This window comes from Dermacentor andersoni, chromosome 7 (assembly GCF_023375885.2).
Source record: "Dermacentor andersoni chromosome 7, qqDerAnde1_hic_scaffold, whole genome shotgun sequence".
In the NCBI taxonomy this organism is placed as follows: Eukaryota; Metazoa; Arthropoda; class Arachnida; order Ixodida; family Ixodidae; genus Dermacentor; species Dermacentor andersoni.
Genome location: NC_092820.1, coordinates 122,088,850 through 122,113,973, shown reverse-complemented (window position 1 = coordinate 122,113,973; position 25,124 = coordinate 122,088,850). Strand labels below are relative to the sequence as shown.

The 25,124-nt window shown below is 48.9% G+C and overlaps 2 protein-coding genes across 2 annotated transcripts in view; one reads left to right on the top strand and one right to left on the bottom strand.

Annotated features, from left to right (window-relative positions):
- Hers (Histone gene-specific Epigenetic Repressor in late S phase) overlaps positions 1-25,124 on the bottom strand; it is a 262,505-nt gene that overhangs the window by 218,868 nt on the left and 18,513 nt on the right. The gene's annotated exons all lie outside the window — the stretch shown is intronic.
- On the top strand, positions 1,265-24,712 carry LOC126534681 (ipis-1-like). The gene is made up of 6 exons (XM_055072497.2): positions 1,265-2,464; positions 6,413-6,601; positions 7,219-7,458; positions 9,096-9,311; positions 15,837-16,026; positions 24,036-24,712. Exons 1-6 carry the CDS (start codon positions 2,192-2,194, stop codon positions 24,356-24,358), a joined length of 1,431 nt encoding a protein of 476 aa, XP_054928472.2. The 5' UTR covers positions 1,265-2,191; the 3' UTR covers positions 24,359-24,712.

Genomic DNA, 25,124 nt, shown 5'->3' with positions numbered 1-25,124 from the left:
ATGCTTTTACAACGAAGTGCCCGGGACCTCCGAAATCATTCGCTATACAGATCACTTCGTTGTAAATGTCGTGCACCGATAATAGAACCGGGACAGAATTAGTGCTTCGTAGTACAAGTGATTTCATTGTAGGGGCGTTCGTTGTAGAGGCATGTGACTATATATATATATAATACGTGGTGGGGAGGGAGCGACTCCCTTCCCTAGCGGACAGCGGCGTCACCACGTATCAGGTCGCCGGCACCGCGCTTCTCGCGTCGTCGTCATCTCGGGTTGGTTTCAGCGGTTTCGCCACTTGTCTAATTCAACAGTTTCTCTGGTAATTGGCGTACGATGAGTAAACGCAGGCAGGTATATAGCGGATGACCGCCGCCCGCGAAATCGAGTAAGTCGGAATGCGAAACTCTGCCGTTTTCTACTTCATGCCGGCTATTATCGCGAGGCGGCGTTGTTGCGTCACCTTGTTACTTCGGTTACGAGTTTGCTCGTGACGAAGACATCGCTGCAGCTGTACTTCGACGTGCTTTGAGCGACGCATTGAGCGTTGGCTGATTTTGCGCGTGCGACACGCACATTGTGCTTCCTAGGGTTTGTTTGACAGCCCACGCTTGATCGGTAACATTTCTGTGTAGTAGCAAGTTCCAAGCAGTCGAGCGCTTTAAGCGCAGGCGCATGATTAGTTATAGCCCATTTGTCGAAATAATGCGGACCGTACGGTGTGGCATCTATTTACTCCGCGACTTGTGGTGCGAAAGGAGGGAAACGGCGGTTTGAACCGACAACTGTCTCTCGGTCGTCATACCGGTGCAACGTGGGCAATTTCGATCGCGACCAAGCCCGACACGGATCAATTTTTGTTCCGTCGCGGTCAAGAGTGGTAGCTGTTGCACGGTCCAACAAACCGGATAGAACTACGTTATTGAGGTCACTCAACATTACGGTTCCGACGACAGCCAACGATCGCGATCTACTGGTTCCGGATGGTTCAAAGTAGTGGCCGAAAGTTCCCGTGTATAGAGGCACCCTATCCGAATTGTACTCGACAGCACTCCAACGTGCATGAGTGACAGGGGTGTAAATTCACCACGGTGTTTCGACACGCCAGGGAACGTCACAGTCGTTGTGTCGAGCAACGCAATGGTGAAATCGTTCCGGTCGGTATGCTTGTGAGGCGGACGCCTTTACCGCGAGCTTCTTCACGCCTTTTTTTTTTCTGGTCTTCACTGACTGAATAAACTTTATTGAAACCAGCAAGAGCTGGTAGCAAGTCCCACGTGGGGACTTGGAGAATTCTTTTACATTGACCTTAGTTTTCGTTTTAATGCGCTAGCATTCTTGGGGTACCTCGCGCGCACTTTTCAGGGGATATCTATCAATATGTCCATCTATCTATGTACGTATGTTTGTATCTAACCCCTCTTCACGCCAACCTGGGATAGTTTTGAATCCGGTTCCGTTAAGCAAAACAACCCGATGCTATCCATCCCCATTAGACCATGGACTATATATTCGTGACCCAAGTTGGCAGAAAAAACGGGTAGAGCTAGCCAGCGCACCAGAAAGCGTACGCAGTACCCTAAAGGATGGCACTCGCATTAAAAATCATTTAACATTTATCCAGTACTGGGCGGAAAAAAACCCGCGTCATATATGCAATCGGACACTCTTTTCTGAATGTGTATTCACACAAGCGCCACGCGCGGACTTCGCAACGGCGTCGACAGATGGCGCAGCGGGTGCAGAGGGGAAACGTCAGCGAGGAATCCGGCTGCATGCACGCCTCACACATGGCGCGCGTCTCTACGGCGGCAAATCCGTTGCTTCAATGCTAATCGAATTACCGTCGACAGTCATCGCGTGAGATGGGCTCTGTCACTCGTTTTTTTTTTGTTTTTACTTTTTCGTACGTGTGTTGCCCACTCCTTCATTTCACTCGCGATCAGTTTACTTAGTAATACTTACTCTTCTTTTTTTTTTTCAATTTCTCGCTGGCCTTTGCGCAACCAACCGATCCCCGGCCTATCCGCCACAGCGCCATTCTTGGACATCATCCTCGTTATCTCAGCGGGCGCGCTCCAGGACATTTCGGGTCAATCCTCATCATCGTGACGGGACAAGCGCGCGCAAGTCGGTCACCATCGGCGCGGGACGGGGGGGCGCAGGCGGACGATCGACGTTTCCGGGAGGAGCGATGCCGGGACGGCTGGACAACGTGCGGCTCGCGGTGAACTGCTGCAACAGCCTGGGCCTGGACGTCTACTGCCGGTACACGAACGCCAAGCCGCTGGAGAACATGTTCTTCTCGCCGTTCGCCCTGGCCGCCGGCCTGTCCATGACGCTGGCCGGCGCTCGCGACGCCACCGCCGAGGAGATCATGCGGCTCATGCACATCGAGCGAGGGCTGTTCGAGACCCAGCGCGAGATGGTCGACCTCATCCGACAGCTGAGGAACGAGAGCGGGGAGGTGAGTGAGTGCCCCCTGCGAGGCGAGGATGTGGGGGATTGATATGTCGCGCCCTAGCACAAACTGGCGGATGTAGAAAACGGAACGTTCGTTGTTCGCTCCGCGCGGCTATATATGTGAGGTCCGTGACGTACACGTCACGTGCCTAGAGCCCCGGATGATGGCCCATGTTGCCAGCTGAAGACACAGCAGGGATGGGAGTTCGTTAGGGTTGAGGATTGGGCGAGTTGGTATATTGCATTCTAAAGCTGGTGCAGCGCAACAGAGAAAGGAAGAAACAAGCCGAGCCGGCCAGATGAAGGAACAGAGCGCTCTGTTCCTTCATCTGGCCGGCTCGGCTTGTTTCTTCCTTTCTATGTTGCGCTGTGCCAGCTTTAGAAAGGTGGTGGGAGGGCTTGTACGGCAGGGACGGGGGCGTATTTCTCTCTTGAAATCGTGGAATAGACATGATGCGCTTGTACCTTTTTGCACAAATATTGTAATAAGGTGACATTTTGTGGCACCGATTGTTCGATATAACACTTCGCACTGTTCTTTGCCTCATTATTCTAGAACGAAAAACTGCGTTTGCTTTCGTCCGCGCCCTTGCGCCAGCTATATTGAAGCTTTAAAACGTGCCGGCTGCAGTATCGTTTCCGTTACCTGCAACACGGCAGAGCATGGCCTTCGAGATTACGTTCCATCACTTGCTCGTGGGTGCATCCAAAAGCGCCGCAAACGAAGGTAATTTGGCTTAATTTTTTTCTTAAAACCATGCAAGTAACACTGCAACTACTATATTGGACGATCCGGATCATAAAATGAGATCTTGCTGCGAAATTTGAGCACGAACAAAGCAGTATACGCGGTAAGCGCAAGATATTCTTCTACGATATTGAGGGGAAAAGGGGACGTCCCTGTATGCAGCCATTTTGTCGAGAGAAACAAGCAAAAAAAAAAGTGCTCCTTGTACTTGACACTGGCATCTGCACCAGCCAAGTGAAAGGGCTTGAGGGAATCGTATAGGTCGGTTCAGAAAAAAAAATTAAAATTTAAAGAACAAAAAGAAAGATGGAATTCGGGGGTGTTTACGTTCCAAAACCTCGACGTGATTATGAGGTACACTGTAGTGGGAGGGCTCTGATTAATTTCCACCACCACTTGCGGTTCTTCAACGTGCACGCGTTGCACGCCACACGGACGTTCTTGTTTCTCGCGACTCCATCGAAATTCGACCCTGCCGACGTGACGTAGCATAAGGGATCACGTGGGCACAGCTGCCGCCGCGTCAGTCGCTTCGAAACGAGGGGAGCCGGCTGAGAACTAAGCTTTTACCAACGCCAAGGAAGCTTCCCCACACTGTAAAAATGTTTACTCTCTTAAGGGTGTTTGTTTGTCGCAAGGTAACACCCCTACCGTCAGCGCCTTACAAAAAGTTTATGGAGCACGACAGCGGAGCTCTAACTAGTCGTGCGACGACGAAAGACGTATAACTGAAAACTATGTAATCATTCTGACAGCGTTGGGCGCGAAGAAATATCCGACAGGAGAATACCACAGGGATAGACATGAAACTGCGTGCGTAGTGTTCCGTGTTTGTGGTTAGCCAAGGACCAATCGTATTGCCGTTACAAACTGCCCTTGTTTTCAAGACACATACAGAACTGTCCCGGAGGGCCCCCCGCACGGTGGTCGTTGCAAACTGTTCCTCCGGGACAGTTCTGCAAGTGTCTCACATAAACCGCATGGTGGTTTGTTTGAGCACCGACAGCCAAACTACGAGAATCGCGCCGTCTTATCCCTCATACCACGTCAGAGGCGCGCTCCCGGAAGATGGCGCCACGGGCTGTCCTCCCCCGCCCCCATTTAACTAACAAAAATCTCAAGCGCGCGCACCGACGCGCATCGTGGTAAACGTTTCAATTCCCTCCTCGAATAAAGAACAAAATAAGAAAGAAAAGAAAAAAAGAAGGAAGAAAGGCACCTGCTGCTTCTCTATCGCGCGTGTTTTCGACAGCTCGATGAGGCGGCTTTCTCCTCCCCACTCTTTTCACCATGTTCCCGCCCTTTCCGTGCTTCACCACCCGCGGCTCGACCTGCGACCACGCCTGCAACGTACAGCTTGGAACTCCTGCCCCCCCCCCCCTCTACCCCCCTCGCAGTTGCAGCACCCTCTGGTAACAGCTTTCAAGCACAGAAATCTGTTTCTATAATAAAGGCCAAGATTAGCGAAAAAAAAAGAAAAGTATTTTTTTTGAAGTATAAGAATAACGTGATTACGGGGCTCGATTTCTTTTTTTTTTTTTTTTTGTTACAGCTGCTGAAGAAAATAATGAAGCCAAACAACGCAATAGGGGAAAATAAATACTAGCGGAACCAGTATCACGATAACTGTCGACGTTAATGCGGTCAGCACTCAAGCAGTGTAGCGATGAACCGTATACTGCTGATGATACCTTTACCATCGGTAGTGAGGGAAGTATAGATCGATTGATGTGGCTTAAGGTTGGTACGAATAAGGGCAAGGTGGGTTGAGGTTGAGATTTAACTTAAGGGGATAACTTAGAGAAGATTATGCTTTCGCATTCAAATCACGTAAGGATACCTAAGTGACTGTCAATTTTGCATCGTGTGTGTGAGAGAGGTGTCGCGGGCTAGATGGGCAGACAGCTGCAGCACGCCAAAGTTGACGAACATAGGCTTTAAGAATGCTAATCGCATTAAAAGGGACAGTAAAGAGAAAAGTGTTCTGTTATGTATCGGTAAATTATTGCTCTTCCTGAATATGAAAAATAACCACTCTTACCACGAGAAGACGCTTGGTAAGTCAGAAAAAGAACGAAAAACACAAAGGACTTGTGGCGACGCCGCCTTGAAGTTCCCGCACCAGCTAATCGTGACGCCATGGATCTTGACAGCGCCTCATAAGGTCCAGTTAATTCTTTAGCGGTAAAGATTGACTACATCGCGTTCTAAAGGAGCCAAGGACGGAATATGGCAAGTTTCGCGAAACTCTGCTCAGCCAAAGAGGCCCAAATGCGAAAAAAATACCTTGCATGGAATCAGTGACGTCACACTGACGTACCGACGCTGGGGTTTCGGCGTGAAATACAACAAAAGAACGAAACTTCGAGCTTCATTTTCTCTTCCAATAAGCGACCTATTATACTGTAAGTAAGGACAACAGAGTTTTCAGATAATTCTTTATCAGACTAAGATGATTTATTGTTTTGCTTGAGTGTAATTTTAATAAATGCCTTGTTTAATCGAAATGTTTATATAGTAAGGAAAAGTGAAATAAAAGCCCGGAAATGTTATGCAGCTGGCTGCGCTGGCACTCTCATTGCTATATTTAGTGCACCTGGCGTCGCCAGCTGCAGTACTTCGATTGCGTCATCAGTGCTCCTTAATTGCGGCGCCGTCCGCACCAGTTCGTGTCGCCGTGCAGCCACATATTGCACATATTAATACTGCATGTTAATATTGCACATAATATGTGCACATATATATTGCACATATTACGTCACATATTGCAATTTACGAATCGTAGGCGGTGAGTTTGTCAGACGCATCCACTTGGAATGAATATCCAGAATGACGCTAGTTTTGGAGGTATGAGCCATCAAACCCGTCGTAATAAATGCACTGTTGGTCCACTTGATTTTGTAACAAGACGCTCTTTTATGCATTCAAGCACAAAAGTTAGTGGCAAGTCCATGTATTTCGTTCCACACTTTGGAAAATATCTCGGAATAAGTGTAACCCCGGATAATTCGTTTCAAAGTGGACGCATCTTGCGTCGTCGTTCGTACTCGCCGGATCAAGTTTCACAACATCGATAACGACACCGCGGGCTGCGTAGAGATGAGCGAGTGGCACAACGCTTTTATACGCACGTACTTAGACGACTCCCAGAGAAAAGTTTGAGTGATTTTTCTTTCGTCTAATAAACAAAAACCCTCTCGCCAGGTGGAGCTGCGGCTGGCGACGGGCGCGTTCGTGCGCCTCGGCTACCGGCCGACGGACGAGTACTGGGCGACGGTGCGTCGCGTCTACGGCGGTACCGTGCACGAGGTGGACTTCGTCGAGGACTCGGAGATGGTGCGCCGCCAGATCAACAGCTGGGTGCGCGAGCACACCGACCACCAGGTCAAGGAGGTGGGTTGGCACGAGTCTTGGCACAAACGAAATCACGCTGCAGGTTTTCCACGGTCCCGTTATACATTCTTACCTTCGCGCTACAACTCCACACTCATTATGCCGGGTGTTTCTTTTTATGTGGAACACTTTCTTTCTTTTTTCAGGAGCATGTCTAGGCTCGTGCCGTTTCTGCAGATAGGTCGGCGGGAAAAAAAGTTTTTCGGCGATAATTTTGGTGAATTTTATTTACTTAGAGCACGTGTAATCGCAAAATTGAAGCCGAGTACTAAAGTCATGGCCTTCTCAGCATAAGTCCCAAGACTAGTACCGCTTTCGAGATACGCGACTTAACGTCCCTGTATTCGTTATACTGAGGCAGAAGACCAGCACAGATGCGGCTCAAAACAGGCTCTCGGGTTTCGGACCCCGGACTTCTCACCACTGGCGTCCAACACGAGCCTCGAACCTACAACCCTAAGATCAAAAACCTCACGCTCTACCGACTTCTTTACACAGCCTAAACTGCATTTTTGCAGTGCTCTTCGGTGTCCCTTTAGGCCTTTGACGCGGGTAAGAAAGTGCTCGTTTCTCTATAGGTGACGGAGCCACCACAGTGCCAATTGACCGCCTCGCAGATCCTGACCCCCGGCTCGGTGACGTCCGCGACGCGCCTGTGCATCGTGAACGGGGTGCAGTTCCGCGCCATGTGGACGGACCCGTTCTACGAGACCGAGCTGCGGCGCCACGAGTTCCACGCCACCAACGACGACGAGGAAGGCAGCGAGGTCGAGGTCGAGATGGTGGCGCGCATCGACGAGTACGGCTACATCGTCGACCGAGACCTGTGCTTCACCGCCGTAGAGGTCATACAGAAGGTCGGGGTCACCTGCCAGACCTATACGCTGTTTTTACTTTTTTTTTTTTTTAGTGGTGATCTCGTTTATCTTTCACCGCGCTGTTATATCAATGTTCGCGCGTCGTTGCAGCACCCCCGCTCGACTAGCGACAAAATCTCTCTCTCTCTCTTATATATATATATATATATATATATATATATATATATATATATATATATATATATATATATATATATATATATATATATATATCCCTTCCCCTTATTTAGAGTCGAGCTGTTAGAACGAAAGTCGGCGCTTTGTGAGGTCGTTCTGCTTCTTTATTTCGTCCTGCATATAGGTTTTCGCCTACATACTTCTGCAACACGAATTAGTACAAATTTGTCCAATTTGCCATTGTCTTTGGAGAGCTTGTCAGTATATTACCCTTTACGGAACGTCGGAACACCAGACACGTATACTACGTGGACGGCAGAAGCAGCCCCATGAAGCGGTGTCATATATATAGCTATAGGTGTAACGCTTTGTTCAACCACAACGTGTTTGAAGCGTCTTTGTGCGGTATACACACGAACGTTCTCGTCGAAGGACCACATAAGCAAGCAGTGTATCTCAACGATTAACTTGCTGTCGACTCCTTACGGCAGAGGCAAAGTAGAATGCGGTCGGACGTAACAACAGCAGCTCTACGTCCTCTGGTTGGGATAACCGCTACAAGATCAGGGAGGGGAGAGGGAAGGGGAGAGGGAAGGGGAGGGAGAGGTAATCTCGTGTCTACGTACGCGGTATTCCGTAAACGGTTATGCCTGCAATGTACGCACAAGTCAAAGCTCACTTGCCTCGCGCCGCAACACAGGAGAGAAATGCTGACGGTCGATCACCTTTGGACGACCACTCTCGCGAGATCTCATCGCGACTCGGCACGGCACTGGAGACGTCGGTGTCTCTACACGGGCAACACTATTCCAGGCACTGTGCCCAAAACAGCGCGCCCGGCACTGTGCCAGGAACGGTGTAGCATCGAGGACGCCGCCACGTATATCGCACCGCGGGTTGCGAAAAAGCTCGCGAAAGTTATCGTGTCTACGGAAGGAATCGACCGAGAACGCGAATCCGAGGGGCATTCCGCCGTGTGCCAGAAGTGCACAAGCCATTGCAGGTATGCAGGTATAGGACAATTTATTTCCGTTTATTTACAAATACCGCGACCTTATGCAAGATATTAGCAGCGTGTTTCAAAGTTCACAGAATAGAGCAAGAAATTACTCGAGGAATCATATATTGAACATAGAGCAAGTTAGCGTGAAAGCACGATATAACTGAGAAAAACAAATTGCACGGCCCACAGGCACCGTCATTCCTATAATTCCGAGTACAAAAAGTAAGATGAAGAAAGAAAGAAAGAAAGAAAGAAAGAAAGAAAGAAAGAAAGAAAGAAAGAAAGAAAGAAAGAAAGAAAGAAAGAAAGAAAGAAAGAAGTACGATGCAACCACAAGAGAATCCTGTTACTGGTATCTCTCGAAAATTCAACGACGAAAAAACAAAAACGAATTCATGCGTTGTTACTAACGGGCATAACAGCGCGCGCCTGCACATGTACACCGACGCTGCCGGCCGCCCGCGCGACTGCATGGTCCTCGATCTGGTGGCCGCAGGGCGACAAGACGTCGCTGGTGATCGTGATGCCGCACCAGCGCCACGACTTCCACGTGCTGGAGGAGCGCCAGAATTTGGACAAGCTGCTGGACCTGCCGAACCGCATGACGCGCACGCCGGACGTGGAGCTGTGCCTGCCCAGGCTCAAGCTGGACATGGGCATGCGGCTGGAGTCCATACTCTACTACATGGGCCTGGCCGACCTCTTCAGCGAGGTGCGCGCTGAGGGGGGGTGCGTGGACGAAACGATGACGATGATGATGATGATTTGGCGTTTTGCGGCACAAGACCCCCATAAGGCCAAAGAGCGCCAAGCCAATGGTATTGACTTTGCCAATGGAGCGATGATTTACCAAGGTTAAGCGCAACGCGGCTGTAGAGAGGCCTAAAAGCATTCGCTGTAAAACAATGTGAACATAGCGATTGGAGAAAGCCCGCGAACATGTGCGCGTCGATTAAAGCCTACCGAGAAACCAAGCACATTGGGCCGAATGAAAAATAAAAAAATGCAAGCCCAGGAGCGCCTTATCATCAATTGTGCACGTGGTTCGGATGCTTGTTTTGAGCTTGTTCTTTATTCAAACGTATGCTGTTCTGTATGTTGTCTGCGCGGTTCCAAAGAATGCACGCACTGTTCGCTTCACTTTGCCGAGTGCTTGTATACAGCCTCTGCCTTTACCGGTGTATACGAGACACTGCATTTGGGGGCGTGAGCCACCGACGATGATAGTTTTCTGTCGACGCTACGCCACAAAGAAATCCCGGGAGACTCTATAGCCACAGAGAGCTTCGCTATATAGAATGTACCGGCCATGCATGGTTCGTTGTACACGGATCATATCCGGCGTATACCACAAACATTGCCAGATGTACAGCCCCTCGCGTGGTTCGATGCGTCCAAGGTAATCGACATATTCTTCCGGACACCAATGAGCGGCACTAAAACATTCTCCTTTTTTTTTTTAATCTGATACAAAGCCTGGCCGTCCGATTTTCGGCTGACACATCTCGATGTCAGAGGTGGCTGGGCGTTGGCAGGAAGTCTAAGAGGCTTCCCGTGACGATAAGGACAAAATTCAAAAGCGTTCGTGCACTTATCCTCAAGTACATCTCCGAAAAAAAATTAATTAATAATGATGAAATTGGAGTGGTACAATTTATTCCGTGTTGTCGGCGCTTATAAAGCAGTCCTTCGCATCCAACGTGTTTGTTGCCTCAGAACGCCAAGCTCAATCTATATCCGAGGTGTCTTGCCTCTATATACAGAACGTCCCAGCTTACGTTAGCCAAGCTGTTCGTATACAAAATAAAAAAATAAATAAATAAGAAGCGCAGTGCACGATACGATCTCAAGACCTCGTGGTCTGTGGTCACAAGCGCCTCTGACGATCGAACGCCGTAGATCTCACATTTGCATCTTGTACCGTTTTTTTTTTTTTTTTTCGTTGAACAGCTTGGCTAACGTTAGCTGGGACGTACGGTACATTATCGGAGGCCCGCATTGCACAGAGATCATCGTTTATTCAGCACTCACGCCGGAGTTGCTAAGATCCGAAGCTGGAGACAAATTCAAACCTACTTTTTTTTAGCCAATCGTATTTACGAAAAAAAAAGGACGTATGTCTTTTGCTCGTTTGTTTAGATTCATGTTCCACCGGTTAAGCAGCTTCCCGTTAAAGCGTAACGTTAAACTGCGCTTCCAAAACTGCGCTTCCAAAACTTAGAAGCGGCCCGCGCTACAGCACGCTATACAAGCGACGCTTAGCCCATGGCGCGCGCATCCCACACTGCGATCACGTGTTTACCGTCCCGGAGGCACAAATATTGACGAAGAGTTCGTGACTTTCGTTAGCCTTTTCGACCAAGGGGAGCGCATAATAAAGGAAGGAGCTCACGAACACGCTCGCACTCCATGGCTGACGGGGGTAATTTCGAAATCGCCAAGCTTTCCCATTTTGCTTTTCTTCTATCTTTTCCGCCCTCTGACGAGATAAACAAACAAACAAGAGAAAGGCTGCGGTTCTCGTTACGTGAAGAGCCAGAACAGCGCCCCTTCCGAAAGGATCAACCCCGGAACAAGTCACGCAGTCTGCTCGTCACCGTATAACGCGAGCGTAAAAATGACGCTGGTCACGCAACGTTCACATCTCGGACAACGAGAGGGAGTCCAGCACATGCACGCAACCCTCCACGTTAGCCGTCGGTGTTGAATAATAATAATAATAATAATAATAATAATAATAATAATAATAATAATAATAATAATAATAATAATAATAATAATAATAATAATAATAATAATAATAATAACGACAATAATTCAACTTTTTGTACAATACAAGGTTTTGCCCACGGGTCAGGGCAAAAGGAAGTGATTAACTTCCTGACGGGGCCGTGCTGGATGCCGGCGCACGGAAAAACAAATACAAAAGAGGTAAAAATGTAAAATAACTACGGCCAAATGTTATGGGATAAAACAGACTATAAAGAAAAAAGGAATGAACAGGACAAACAGCTACGTAATGAACAACTTCACAACAACAACACAATTGAGAGACGGAGAACACGTACGGTGGGAGAGGGAAACCACGGGAAGTCGGGACAGAGGCGCAGCTCGGAACAGACGGAAGACAACACACGTTTTGAAAGATATGCGAAGATGGAGAAATTGACAGTTGAAAATATCTTTTTTTTTAATTATGTGGAGATGCGAGCACCTGCTGGAAGACGCAAGAAGTGGAAGGGCTATATGTACGGGGAGATTATCTTTTATAAAGTTTCATGGGACAAAAAAATATATATATCTACAGCTGCAACATAGCATAATTCTATAGTCCTTGAGCTGGATTGTTCAGAGAGGCCGACATTACTTTTTCGAAAAATAGAAACAGACATTCAACGATTTAACAAAAAAATCACGAATTCACTTCCTAATTAATTACGTTACGCCGCATATTGCAATTAACGAATCGTGGCCGGTGAGTTTGGTAGGCTTATTCACTTGGAATGAATTTCCAGAATGACGCCAGCTTAGAGATATGCGCCATCAAACTCGCCGTAAAAAATGCACTGTTGGTCCACTTGCTTTTGTAACGAAACGCTCTTTTGTGCATTCAAGCACAAAATTAACTGGCACGCCCCTGTATTTCGTTCCACACTTTGGGAATCGGTGTCACCCCGGATAATTCGTTTCAAGTGGACGCGTCTTGCAAACTCAACCGGCTACAATTCGTAAATTGCAATATGTGTCGCAAAGGCTAAAGGCGTAAAGGTATGTGCCGTAAATTAAAAAGTTAATTAGTTAATTTTAGTTTATTATAGTTGAGTATGGGCATCCAATTCGCGTGACATTAACGTCCCTCTCTTCAAATAATCCAGCTCAACGACAAGAATTATGCCACCTGCCACAGGCGATCTTTAAAAATTGCGTAAATCTAATAAGAGATCAATAAGAGTGTGTTCCTTGGTAGCTTTCTGCGGAACGCGCAGTGAAACTCAAGCTATGTAGTAGATCCGAGCATGCCATAATTCCATGAATGATTTTGCATAAAAAAAAAAAGAAGGACGCCGGCACGACTACGTCTGCGGCTACAGACGACGGAAGTGTAGGATGGCTATCCATTCTATGACGTAATAGTTCTGCGGAAGCCCGCAAGGTGGAGAGAAGTAATTAAGGGAAAATGAGACATCGTTGTCCCGGACCAGGACGAATTTTTCTTCAACTGCGAGGCTTTTCTTTAGAGTAATCCGCATAGGTTACTTTAGTAGCAATTGCTACGATTTGGTGGACGTCTCATTTTCCCCTTAATTAATCCAGGCTGTAGAAAAGGTTGTTGGTGCACGATGTCAGAAAGTGACGTTTATATAAACTCGCGAACTTTATCGGAACGCGCTCGACTTAAGAGGCTATTTAAAGCGCACACCACTGCTGCGCAATCGAGTGACGGGACACAGATGGACGTAAGATATTCGAGGAAGAAAAAGCGGGGTGCGGAAATCTCTTGTAAGTCTGAACACGGACCCGAGCACGCTGTAGGCTTCGTGATGCTGTTCGCGCTAAGACGCGGGCGGAGAAGCTTAGCGTACAGTATTAAAAAAAAGCACACCGAGATCGCTTACTTCAAGAACTCTCGTCAATACCGCACGATCGACGTAATAAGAGAAGATTAATAAACGAATCAATGAAACATTTATCATACAGTGTCCAAGATCAGCTGCGGAATATTTGTACTGGTGCACTTAGAAGGAGTAATACACAAGGCACAGTGTACAGAAAGTATATACAAATGCGGCAGACAAAACACTTTGAGGTAGAGAAACAAATAGGGAAAAAAAGGAAACGAGGAGGCGGGCGTAAACGGGAGTTAATCGTATACAACATGATTGTCTACACACGTTCGAAACACGAAGCTATGGGGAATGAACGCTGAAATGTACGTGTCAATACAGGCAGAATACTCATTAGCTTTTTTTTTAAAAGCCGAGTCCCAGGGCAGTGACTATATATATACTGCAACAAGGTCACGCGGAAAACACGTCATGCTGCCTAGTGTACTTTCGTTGCACGGAAAATCGTACACGATCAAGAAGCTAATAGTCCAATGTATCGTGCCATGAACGAAAAAAAAGAAGTGGGGGGGGGGGGGGGGTTATTTACATCACTTCTTACGCATATGCGGTAAATAACTGAGTGGCTTGCACATAAAAAAAAAAACTGAAAGGCGAATCATCGTATTTGGTTACCAGGACGATGACAGTAATGAAACAAAGCAACAGCGCGTCACCGCATGAACGTAGTATAGGGGTTGTTAAAGCGAAAGCTTTACAGGCCGCGAACTTGCGATTTCGCCGTGGCGGTGCTGCGAGGAGGCACATGACGTCACAACGCACGCCTCGCCGCGGATATTTCTCTCTCTCTCGCTCCCTAGTCATTACTGCGCATGCGCCGCTAGCAGCACCGAGCCGCAGGTGTTCCGCCGCTGCGCAGCGCCGCGCCTTTCCGCCGTCGCCTTTAGGTATGACGTCACACCGCGTTCCTCGTCGTTGCGCTCGCCTCCGTTCGCTTCGCCAGCTGCGTCGTATGCCTGATAACATGTCGGAGGATTGAAAAGGAGAGCTCGCGTGCGCCGCAACCACAGCTAAGGCGGCAGTATGGACGGCGACAATTCCGATAAGCAGGAGAAGGCCTGGAATCGACATCGGAACAAGATGAAGAGGAAACGGATCGCCCAGGAAACAGACGAACAGCGCGCCGAACGACTGGCTGAACGCCGCAACATAGCTATAGACAACCAGACTAACCTGGACTTGCAATCAAGGTTAACCAAGGCTAACCATGCTATGCCTTAGCTTTCGCTACGTATATCCTGGAATAGACGAGCTAAGCCACTGCCATCTTTTTTTTTTCCTTGTTGAAAGAGCTACAACACCAAAAGCCCCGCAATAAACTAAATAAAATGTTTTCGTTTAGGGGCTTTACTAGCCCCGCACATTGTTTTAATCTAATTCGAACATGGCGAGATTGGCCAAAAGAATACTTTCTTTTGCCTATATAAATCCAGAAACAAATTTCGTAAGGCTGCGCATAGCAAGCCACGCTTATTTAACGACTGGAAATTGTTGTGTACAGATATGTGATCTCTTTCACGGATTCGCGCAGGAACCGGTGCGCCACTTGACAAGGACCGGCTTCTGCAGCAAAATTATTCGGAACAGTATAGTCACTTGCATACCTCTTTCTCTCCCGGTAGATGGCGACAGTTGTTGTCCCTCCCAAGTATTGGTACCACCGGTCGGCAAAATGAACGGAAGTATAACTTAGACCCCCCCCCCTTCACAATTTTTTCCCCTTAATGGCTCACTAGGACTTAAGACTCACCAGAATTCTACTCAGCCGGGCTCACCAGAACTCAAAGTCAAACATGCTTTCTATACTCAGCGGGGCTCACTCGCATTCAAACTCGCCAAAAATTCTGCGCAGACGGACTCGATCGGACTCGGACTCGCCGAAATGCTAATTCACACTCACACTCATTCACCAGTCGGTCCGAGTCTGAGCGAGTACGAGTGAGTCCATTCATAAGTTAGAGTTTGCCGACCTATTATTGCATGAGAAAGGAACATTCTACAACTTCGAATAGTGAACTCTCGAATCGAATAGCAAATACTATTATATATATACTAATGGACTCGCATTATGTATCTCTATCTCCATCCTTCGGACGACGCTTCCGAAATACGATTGCTCGAACTGTCGGAACTCAACGAAAACCCCGATTTGTCGAATGCGTTGTTGGTGCGGCTATATAATTCTTACAAAGAAGGCGCCAAATAAAACAACAGACGAAGGAAGGAGACACGAGACAACCACGTAGGCGCACTAACAACTGCTTGACATAGGAATTGCTTGACATAGGAATATATAGCTGCTGTCAAGGATCAAAACAAGAAGAAACAGAGCCGCCATCTGCATCGCACAAGGAAGCCACGATACAGAATAACTTCCAAGTGTCGCTCCCAATATACGCCAGTTCCTTTGTCGAAAGAGAAACTGAGGCTTCACAGATACAATCATCACCGCGCTTCTTGATGTCAAGCGCTTCCAATATCTCCCTTGTCAGTTGATCATCAGCTCTGTCCAAAACACAGGTTCTACGTGCTCAGTGGCTATATAGTCGTGTATACGCGATGGACGGGTCGGGTGGCATATACGCCTTAGCTCAAGGCCACCGATGTCGCAGCGGGCCAACCTGTCCGGGATGTTCGGCGAAGGGGTGAACATGCACGCCACGGAGTGGGTCCACCACGCGGTCGCCGACATGGTCAACGACCCGACGAAGCCGCGCCGCTACTCGTTCTGTTCCACGGGGGACTCCTCGCCGCCCGACCCCACCAGCCGGTCGACCGACGAAGAGCTCAGTCCGCCCCCAGGTGCGCGCAGGTTTAGCACTCTCGCGTATACCTATACCGGCTGTCACACTAACCCCACAATAAACGTCGCATTGCGAATAAAGAAAAAAAAAGTCGCAGTTTCGCCCGACAGGCGTGAAGCATTGATTGATAGCGACAGCCAAGCATTATATGGACACGAAGCGAGGTACGTAGATTTATAGGCCCTATAAACTGCGGCATAAACAGTCGCTTAATTACTAATTAGAGAGTCACGATGTCACCGCAGCGCACAGACAAACACGAACGGACATCACTACCGATCACCGCGAACCCCTGCGGTCGCAACGCTGGCGTGACGAGATGGGCGCCGGACAGCGGGTAGCGAAGCACCTCGTGCTGCCTCTTTTCGCTTCACCGTCTCAACTGTTCCCCGTCTCCGAAACACGGATTACGCGACCTGCAACGCTGTAGTTTCACCCGGGACAGCGCGAACGAAGCCATCAGCCATCTCGGCTCGACCCGAACCTTGGCGCCCAGCGAAGATGACCTGCCACCATGAGGCGCGCGGACAGCCACGCATGCGCAGCCACGGCCGCCAGCTACGAGGAAACGTGTTCTCGATCACGTGACCTCCGACACTGGGGAGCGTGGCAAGATGCTTGCCACACTCCGAATGTCGGAGGTCACGTTGCAATCGAGCATCATGCGCGCATCGAGCTACCCATCCTTCTCAAGTTCGCCCTCGCATCCTCAGCACACGGCACGCAGGCCGCTCACCCTCCCGGCACTTGGACTTGATACGGAACATGACGGCGACGGCGAAAATTCGCCCGTATATATACTGTCCAAATAATTGCCATCGCAATAAATGTAAAGCGCGAAACACGTGGGCCTAACAAATTCGTCACGCCACTAATCGTAGCAGAAGCTTGATGTGGGCGAGTTGGTTTTGCATACTTGAAGAAAAGAGCGCTACGAAGACGCGGATTAAAAGGGGAACACGCACGACAGACAAGGCGCCTTGTCCGTCGTACATGTTCCTCTTTTAATCCGCGTCTTCGTAGCGCTCCTTTCTTCAAGCACACTAATCGTAACACGGCGTCCATCGACATCGAGATATTTTCGACAAGTCGCAAACGGTTCGCTATAGCAATCCGCGAGCAGTCAAACCTTCCGGATGCGTCGGGCGACGCGTCGGAATGATACAGCGCTGCTAGGACTGTTAGAACCCGCCGCAACACTTCTCGGACGCAGTTTGCACGACCACGTAGCCGAACCGACTATAGGGCTGCTCGATTGATCGATTAACTTTCCGGTTAACCGATTAGCGCTCGAACTGTTTATTGCGTTAGAAATTATTCGGACACGCGAATTTTCGCCGCTGCCGTGATGCTCCGAATAAAAGTCCAAAGTGCGAGGAGAATATGAGCGGCCCGGGCGCCGGCCGCATGCTGCACGGTGCGGTCACAAGCAGGCGAAGGTGAGCCGAGAAAGGCATGCGGACTGATGCGCGCCGTCTTCCCGCGGGCGCAGCAAACCTAGTCTAGCAACGTTGGGCGCAGCATACGGCGGGGTCACGCGATGGAGCCTGCGTCTCCCTTCGCTAGCATGTTCTCTAGCAGTGCCAAGGTTGCCCGGTTTTGGCGACTTCAAGCCAAATTTGCTACATTTAGAGGCTCCTGGCGACCAGGAATCGTTGGTGGCGACTTGGCTGCTCTCTGGCTACTATTGGCGGTGGTAAATTGTTACAGGTAGTGTCCAAATCGCGCTCCTTTCGACGGCTCCCTCGAAGAAACAGCGCCAAAAGCCAGATCTCAAAGGTCATGCTTTTGTGTTTTCCAAGCGGCAGAAGAAAAATTCGGGAGCTAAAAATATATGAGAGCGGCTTGTTGGTAGATGGTTATACTAGGAGAATACCAGCAAACTTGAAAGTAGAAAATTCGAGAAGCAGACAAAGACAAAGACTAGCCACCTTCCTGTCGCTTTGTCTTTGTCTGCTTCTCTAATTTTCTACTTTCAAGTTTGCTGGCATTCTCCTACTAAATATATATAGCTGCCATATGGCTAGAGGGCCTTTTCGACATCTCCCGGAATGTCCATTGCTGCCTGAGGCACTTCATAAGCAACGCTCATTGGCTGAAATCACCGCCTCGGGCAGCCCGGGACTGTCGTGGACGAATAATTGAAGATGCCCATTGAGTTTCTCTAATAGGTGGCATACAGCAGCTCTCTCTGAATAACAGCAATTACCTCATCTCAAATACTGTGCTTTTGCGTGCTGCCCTGGGCGGAAACAACATGTGCACGGTGTTCTCATCCTACTCCCCCACGATTACCTCGGTATAGCGAATGGCGCCAGAAGCGGCTGCAACAACCAAAAACGCGTCGTGGCAGCCATGACTGTACAGGTGCCAGTGTTTATGCGAGTTCTTTAAAGGCGCTTGCGACTGTATACCAGGGAGAGTAGAACGTGTGCGACGTCATAGTTTGCACGGGAACGTCTGGAGAGAAGTCACAGTGGTGCTTGTATGGCGCGCAGCGAGTTGGACTGTACTGAAACTGGCGACACGCCTTCGGCTATGCGACAGCACGCAAGTCTGCGTTGGAAATTGTCAAAGAATGTCAGCTATAGTCATTATGGTAAATTATGATGCAACAATCCGTGATAACTTTCGTTTTGCTCTGTTGTTCCCGTTTGCCATCCGTGCGGCAGAAGACTAGAGGTCTTTTTGTCCTTTCCGTTTTTCGTTTAGCGTCGAAAAAGAAAAAAAAATTTAATTATTGGTTCACCGCACCGTGGCTACGTTTCTGGCTGTCAAAGAAATCTTTTGCCACAGTTGGCGACATTTCGGCTACTTCTCGGGATTTCTCGGCTACATTTTTCCCCCAAAGACCTGGCAACCCTGTGGTTCTGTAGGTGCGCACCGCTGTCCGCGCGCGATTCACTGCAAAATAATTTACACCCTTAAAAAAAGTGAAAAAGGTGCAAATGTGTAAATAAACTCACACTCTTAGGGTGTGATTTATATACCGGACAGCCAAAGGGTGTGAGTTATAGAGACATTTACATCCTTTTTCACATTTAAGGGTGTAAATTATTTTACGGTGTATACTTGAAGGTGACCGCGGCAGGTGCCACATGATATACACTGTAAAATAATTTACACTCTAAAAAGTGAAAAAGGGCGTAAATGTGTTTATAACTGACACCCTTAGGGTGTCCGTTATATAGATGACACCCTAAGGGTGTGAGTTATAAGCACATTTACACCTTTTTCGCTTTTTTAAGGGTGTAAATTATCTTACAGTGTATGGAACGGCAAGCCTTATCAAGATGGCTGGTGGCTTCCCGCGCGCCTGTATAGCGTCGGAGGTCACGTGATCTCGTTTCGGAGACGCGGTACGGTTGAAACGGTGAAGTCGAGCGGCAGCTCGAAGCGTTCACTTTTTGGGCGCCGGTGTTCCACGAGACGCTGCACTGCTGGGACAGCGTGCGCTGTAGCGGTCAGCGAGCGATATCTGTCCATGCTCGGTTAGTTAGCGAATGTTTACTGCAACTGGTACGACCCATAAAGCTTACGTATGCCTTACTTCGTATAATTGCCTAATACGTTGCTATCGATACTTGGCCGTTCGGATGAAGCTGCGTTCTTCTTGTTTATTATTATTGTCATTATTTCTTTTATCGCCATTAATCGGCTGCGGTTGCATGAGAAAAAGGCAAACGTTGGCACCAACGTCCCCGCCTGTCTTGCTCGGTGACAAAGGGACGGCTGATTGAGCTTCGATTAAACGTTCCGGCTAAGATGGCGCCTGTGGATTTCTCCAGGAGGTTCGGAACTCTCGGGATAAACTCCACGAATGCATTCGCGCTGCACTTCGAGCCGACGGAGGTGTTAAACTTCAGCTTCTGCATCATCATCATCATCAGCAGCAGCAGCAGCAGCCTGGCTACGCCCACTGCAGGGCAAAGGCCTCTCCCATACTTCTCCAACTGCCCCGGTCATGTGCTAATTGTGGCCATGTTGTCCCTGCAAACTTCTTAATCTCGTCCGCCCACCTATCTTTCTGCCGCCCCTTGCTACGCTTCCTTTCCCTTGGAATCCAGTCCGTAACCCTTAATGACCATCAGTTATCTCCCCTCCTTATTACATGCCTTGTCCATGCCCACTTCTTTTTCTTGATTTCAACTAAGATGTCGCTAACTCGCGTTTGCTCCCTCACCCTATCTGCTCTCTTCTTAACCTCCCCCACCCCCGCCCCTTTAACGTTACACCCATCATTCCTCTTTCCATAGCTCATTGCGTCGTCCTCAATTTAAGTAGAACCATACTGAAAAGAGTTTGCGCCAAAAAACAACACACACAAGAAAGACGACGACACCACGGGCGCTCGTGGTGTCGTCGTCTTTCTTGTGTGTGTTGTTTTTTGGCGCAAAATCTTTTCAGTATGCAAGATCACCAACTAGCCCAGCAGTTAACTCTTCTTAAGTAGGACCCTTTTCGTAAGCCTCCAGGTTTCTACCCCGTAGGTGAGTACCGGTAAGACACAGCTGTTATATACTTTTCTCTTGAGGGATATTGGCAACCTCCTGTTCATGATCTGAGAATGCCTGCCAAACGCACCCCAGCCCATTTTTATTCTTCTGGTTATTTCAGTCTCATGATCCTTCTCATGATCAGCTTCTGCAGCATTTCCTTAAATGAGCGGACGTTATTAACACAGGGACGGCGACACTCTGAGAAGGTTCTCGAATCTTATCGTGTACTGCCACAGAACAACGGTGACAAAATTATTTGCCTCCGTGGATACACGTAACTTTCTTTCAGTCTTTATTGGACGTCTTACTGATGTTTGGGGCACGGTCATTAAATAAATGCCTGTAGAAGGCGACCGACTGGGTCCGTGTCCCAGGAACATGGCATACGGTGGCAACAAGCACACAAAGTGTGAGGGGCAAACAAATACAGTGATGCCGTGGAAAATCAAGTAAAGGAATTGCGCAAAAAGAAAGAAAGAAAATTCAGATACAGCAATTATAAGAAAAGCAGTAAATACGACAATCACAAACATTGTGCAATCAGGTGTATATATAGCAAATATATATAAATGCAACGTATACATAGCATGACAATTGTAACCAAAAAAATAAATATAAAAACGCCAACTGCTCTTTGGATGTATTTATACAAGTATGAAAGTCACACTTCAAACTACGTCAACAAGTTGAAAAAGAAAGGTCAGTGAACTGCACAAGTACTATGAGCTCACGACAGATGAAGAATAGACAAAACCAGGGTAGACAGAAGCATAGACGAAGGTTATACCTATTTACCGCGAATATTTTTCATGGCGATAGATTCTAAATGTATTATTTCGTTCGACTCTCTTTGGTAGGCTTGATATAGTAGGTTTTTCCAAGTTCCAACGGACCGGGCAGCCACCTTTACGAAACGTCGATCAACGAGTATACACGATGGTTTCGACGCCCGCGTCTACCATTTTAGGCGCTCGCGTGTCGCGTTTTCGTTCTGCGAGGATGAACTTAATCAGTCGCACACCGTCCGAGAAGGCTTCCAACAAGCTTTCTTCAGGTTTCTACGCATTCCAGCCGTGTTCGGGGGCAGTCATCTTTCCGGGCGGTTCTGACAGCTTTGGCGCATTGTGGATAGATAGCCGCACAAAGCCCAGCCGCACCACTTTTTTTAGACTGAATGTGATACAGAAAGTTTCTAGCGCTGGAAACATAACGTTATAACGCCCACAGTATATCGTTGTAAAGCCCACAGTATATCGTGTTTGTAAGCTCCGTTAACGCTTAGGGAGCTTACGAAGAACATAGCTCAGGAAACCAATTACTAATTAAGTTATCGCACTAATTATAGTCAATTACAATTCCATTGTTCTTTTTTTTACCAATTGTACTCTCCGCGGCCAGCAATATTGGTGAACAAGTTGTTTCAAACCTATTTCATCTGCAATGGTGTCCAGTGCGGCTATGGCGTTGTGCTCCGTGAGCTCGGAGGTCGCGGGTTCGACCCTGGCTGCGGCTGCCGCATTTCGACGAGGGCGAGTTCAAAAACGCACGTGTACACTTAAGTTTTATAGGTGGTACACGTTAAAGAAAATTCCACGTGGTTAAAAACTAAACGGGGATGTCGACCACTACGGCGTGCCTCGTAATCTGATTTTAATTAACGTCTTTAATGGCGTTCCGGCGTTGTCGGGTTAAAGTGGAGAACACACGTGTGTGGAAACCGCCGAACCCGTTGGACGACGTGTCTTACATATACAGCTGTCTTCCATAAGGGTGTTGGAAGACCTTCACTTCCGGAAACCTAAGGAAAACCAACCGTTCGCGGAAATTTGTCGGACGTCTTCTCGGCATACGACTATACGCTTCACACTTAGGAGCTATAGGCAGGGTTCGGAGATACGCAACTATATAGGTCGCGATCATAAACTTCTCAATAGTCGCGCATTTTTTCGCAGCTGTAAAAAGTCACGCGTCTCGCGCAGCCGCGGAGTGCAGTCATTTCTGATTTAACTATACACAATAAATGTGTGCGTGCGTGCGTGTGCGTGCGTGCGTGCGTGCGCGTGTGCGTGTGCGTGCGCGTGTGTGCGTGCGTGTGTGTGTGTGCGTGCGTGTGTGTGTGTGTGTGTGTGTGTGTGTGTGTGTGTGTGTGTGTGTGTGTGTGTGTGTGTGTGTGTGTGTGTGTGTGTGTGTGTGTGTGTGTGTGTGTGTGTGTGTGTGTGTGTGTGTGTGTGTGTGTGTGTGTGTGTGTGTGTGTGTGTGTGTGTGTGTGTGTGTGTGTGTGTGTGTGTGCAGTTCACGTATTACAGCTTACTACGAGTCGTACACGTAAGGTTGCACGTCGAGTCACTTATTATTTGTGCCCATTCGTGCTCCCAGTATATACGACGTGCGCTATCTCGAGTGGTAAATAGTTCCAGATCTGCGAGACATTCTATGTAATACTATAGTTCACATTTTGCGACATTAAAAAAAAATGAGACAGCGTTGCATCGGGCGATACGTCGCACACATTTATGTACTTCTTTCATACGTGACACACTATTTCTTGGTCGCGAAGTGCGAGCAGTGAGGTATGAGTCTCTCTCTAAAAAAAATAGAATTAAACTATGAGGTTTTAACGCGCAGGACCGCGACTTAATAATGAGGCACGCCGTAGTGGGGGACTCCGGAAATTCGGACCACCTGGGGTTCTTTAACGTGCACCCCCCATGCAATGCAAAGGACACCGGCGTTTTTTCGCATTTCGCCCCCATCGAAACGCGGCCGCCCACGGCCGGGATTCGATCCCGCGACCTTCGTGCTTAGCACGGCAACACCCGCTAAACCACCACGGAGGGTTAGTCTCTCTAACCATCGTAGCGTTGCCTTGTTATGTGTGAAACGGAGTGCATGCGTAGTCGTCGTAGACGAGGTTTCTTAAGTCCCAACCACAAGGAACAAGTTTACGACGGATTATGCGACGTCGGCGCCGGCCGGCGTCGTCAAGGACATCGCCACGACGGGGGCGATGCTCACTCGACGCCCGCTCGCGCCAGATCACCGCGCCCACACGCGCCCGAAGGGGCGCTCGCAAGGTGTGAAATCCGGCCGGCGTACGCCGGACGAGAGACAGAGAGATTAGTTGAGAAAGAAACGAACATATAAAAGCCTGGCTGACTTTACCGTAACAGTCATGTCGGTCAGCGCTGAGGGAAAAGGAGAAGGGACGCAAAGAGGACAGAAATAGGAAGTAAGGGAGCGCTGAGGATGCTGAGCGCACGCTTACAGACACGCTTAGTAGAAACGTGGAAAGCAACAATTTAGTCCCGCGTCACCCGCTATACCTCGCGGACGCGAATCCCGCTACACCTCGCGTTCGCGCCTTTCGATCCCTGGCAGACGACGCAGCGCGACGCCGACCGGCGCCCAATGAAGTCCGTCTGTTCCATGTGGTTGGGCTTTAGCCCGCGCGCGCGCGCGTGCCTCGGAACCGTTTCGACTACGACGACTCGAAAAAACCCCGTCGCAGCTTCGGCGCTGGCGCGACGTCGCAGCAGCACGGCGAGCCGCGGCAGCAACGAAGAGTCGCCGCTGGTCGCGTCCGCCGTGGCCGAGGCCGTCGAGGCGGCGCGGCGGCGGGGTAGCGGCAGCGCCACGCCACCCAGCGCCGCCGCGCAGCCCAAGACCAGCTGCCTGAAGAAGGAGGGAAAGAAGACCAAGGCGCGCGTGCGCAGAACCAGCACCGTACGCACCACCATCCCGTTCGTGGTGAACAGGCCGTTCATCTTCTACGTGCTGCATCGGGAACTGTCCCTGCTGCTCTTCATGGGGGTCGTCAAGAGGATCGCCTGACCTCGTGAAATGTCGTTAGTGTCCCGCCATGCGCGAGCGACGGCTTTCGACACGGCCTCCCCGCGCCCGGGTCGCCTATACAGGGCGACCCGTTACATCAAAAAAATTTTTGGGGGGGCAGGTGGGAATTCCTTGTAAGGACACATCGCGCCCCTTGTAGTTATAGCTACGGCGATTCCATTGCTTTTCTATAGTATAGCTATCTGCGTGTTTATTTTGCGGCCAAAAAAAAGACGGTCGGTATACGTCTATTTTGTACAACATAAAATTATTTCCGGATTTTTCTTCTCATCCCCAAACCTGTTTTCGGTGTATGTTCATCATCACCATCAGCAAGTTTCTAACAGCGATAAACGACGACTGGACAAAGAGACAATGCATGGGCGCTGAATATAACGCTTGTTGTTAGCCGGCGCCCATGAGTTGTCTTTGTTGCTCCGTCGTTTAGCGCAGTTCGAAAGTTTCCGACAATGTACTAACAAGCTGAATTTTCAACCCTTCTGCAATCATCATTGTCGTTGTCGCCTTCAGCAGATTGTCGACACGCAGCCTGCTAGGCGGCCAGAAGCTGAAGGCTTATTACACGTATAGCCGACTATATATAATGCTTCTGACCCTTCACGGTTGGCAAATGGCAATGGCGTACAGCACATGCAAAAAAAGAAGAAAGAATGTAGCCGCGTTCTCCTTGCACAATAAAACGCGCAACATAACGTCATTCACGTCTTATTATTGCGTTACCAAAACACACATCACCGTATAAGAA

Coding starts and splice junctions, on each gene's coding strand:
- LOC126534681 (XM_055072497.2), top strand. CDS start 2,192: ATGCCGGGACGGCTGGACAACGTGCGGCTCGCGGTGAACTGCTGCAAC. Junction 2,465..6,412: donor TGAGGAACGAGAGCGGGGAG/GTGAGTGAGTGC, acceptor CCCTCTCGCCAG/GTGGAGCTGCGGCTGGCGAC. Junction 16,027..24,035: donor AGAGCTCAGTCCGCCCCCAG/GTGCGCGCAGGT, acceptor ACCCCGTCGCAG/CTTCGGCGCTGGCGCGACGT.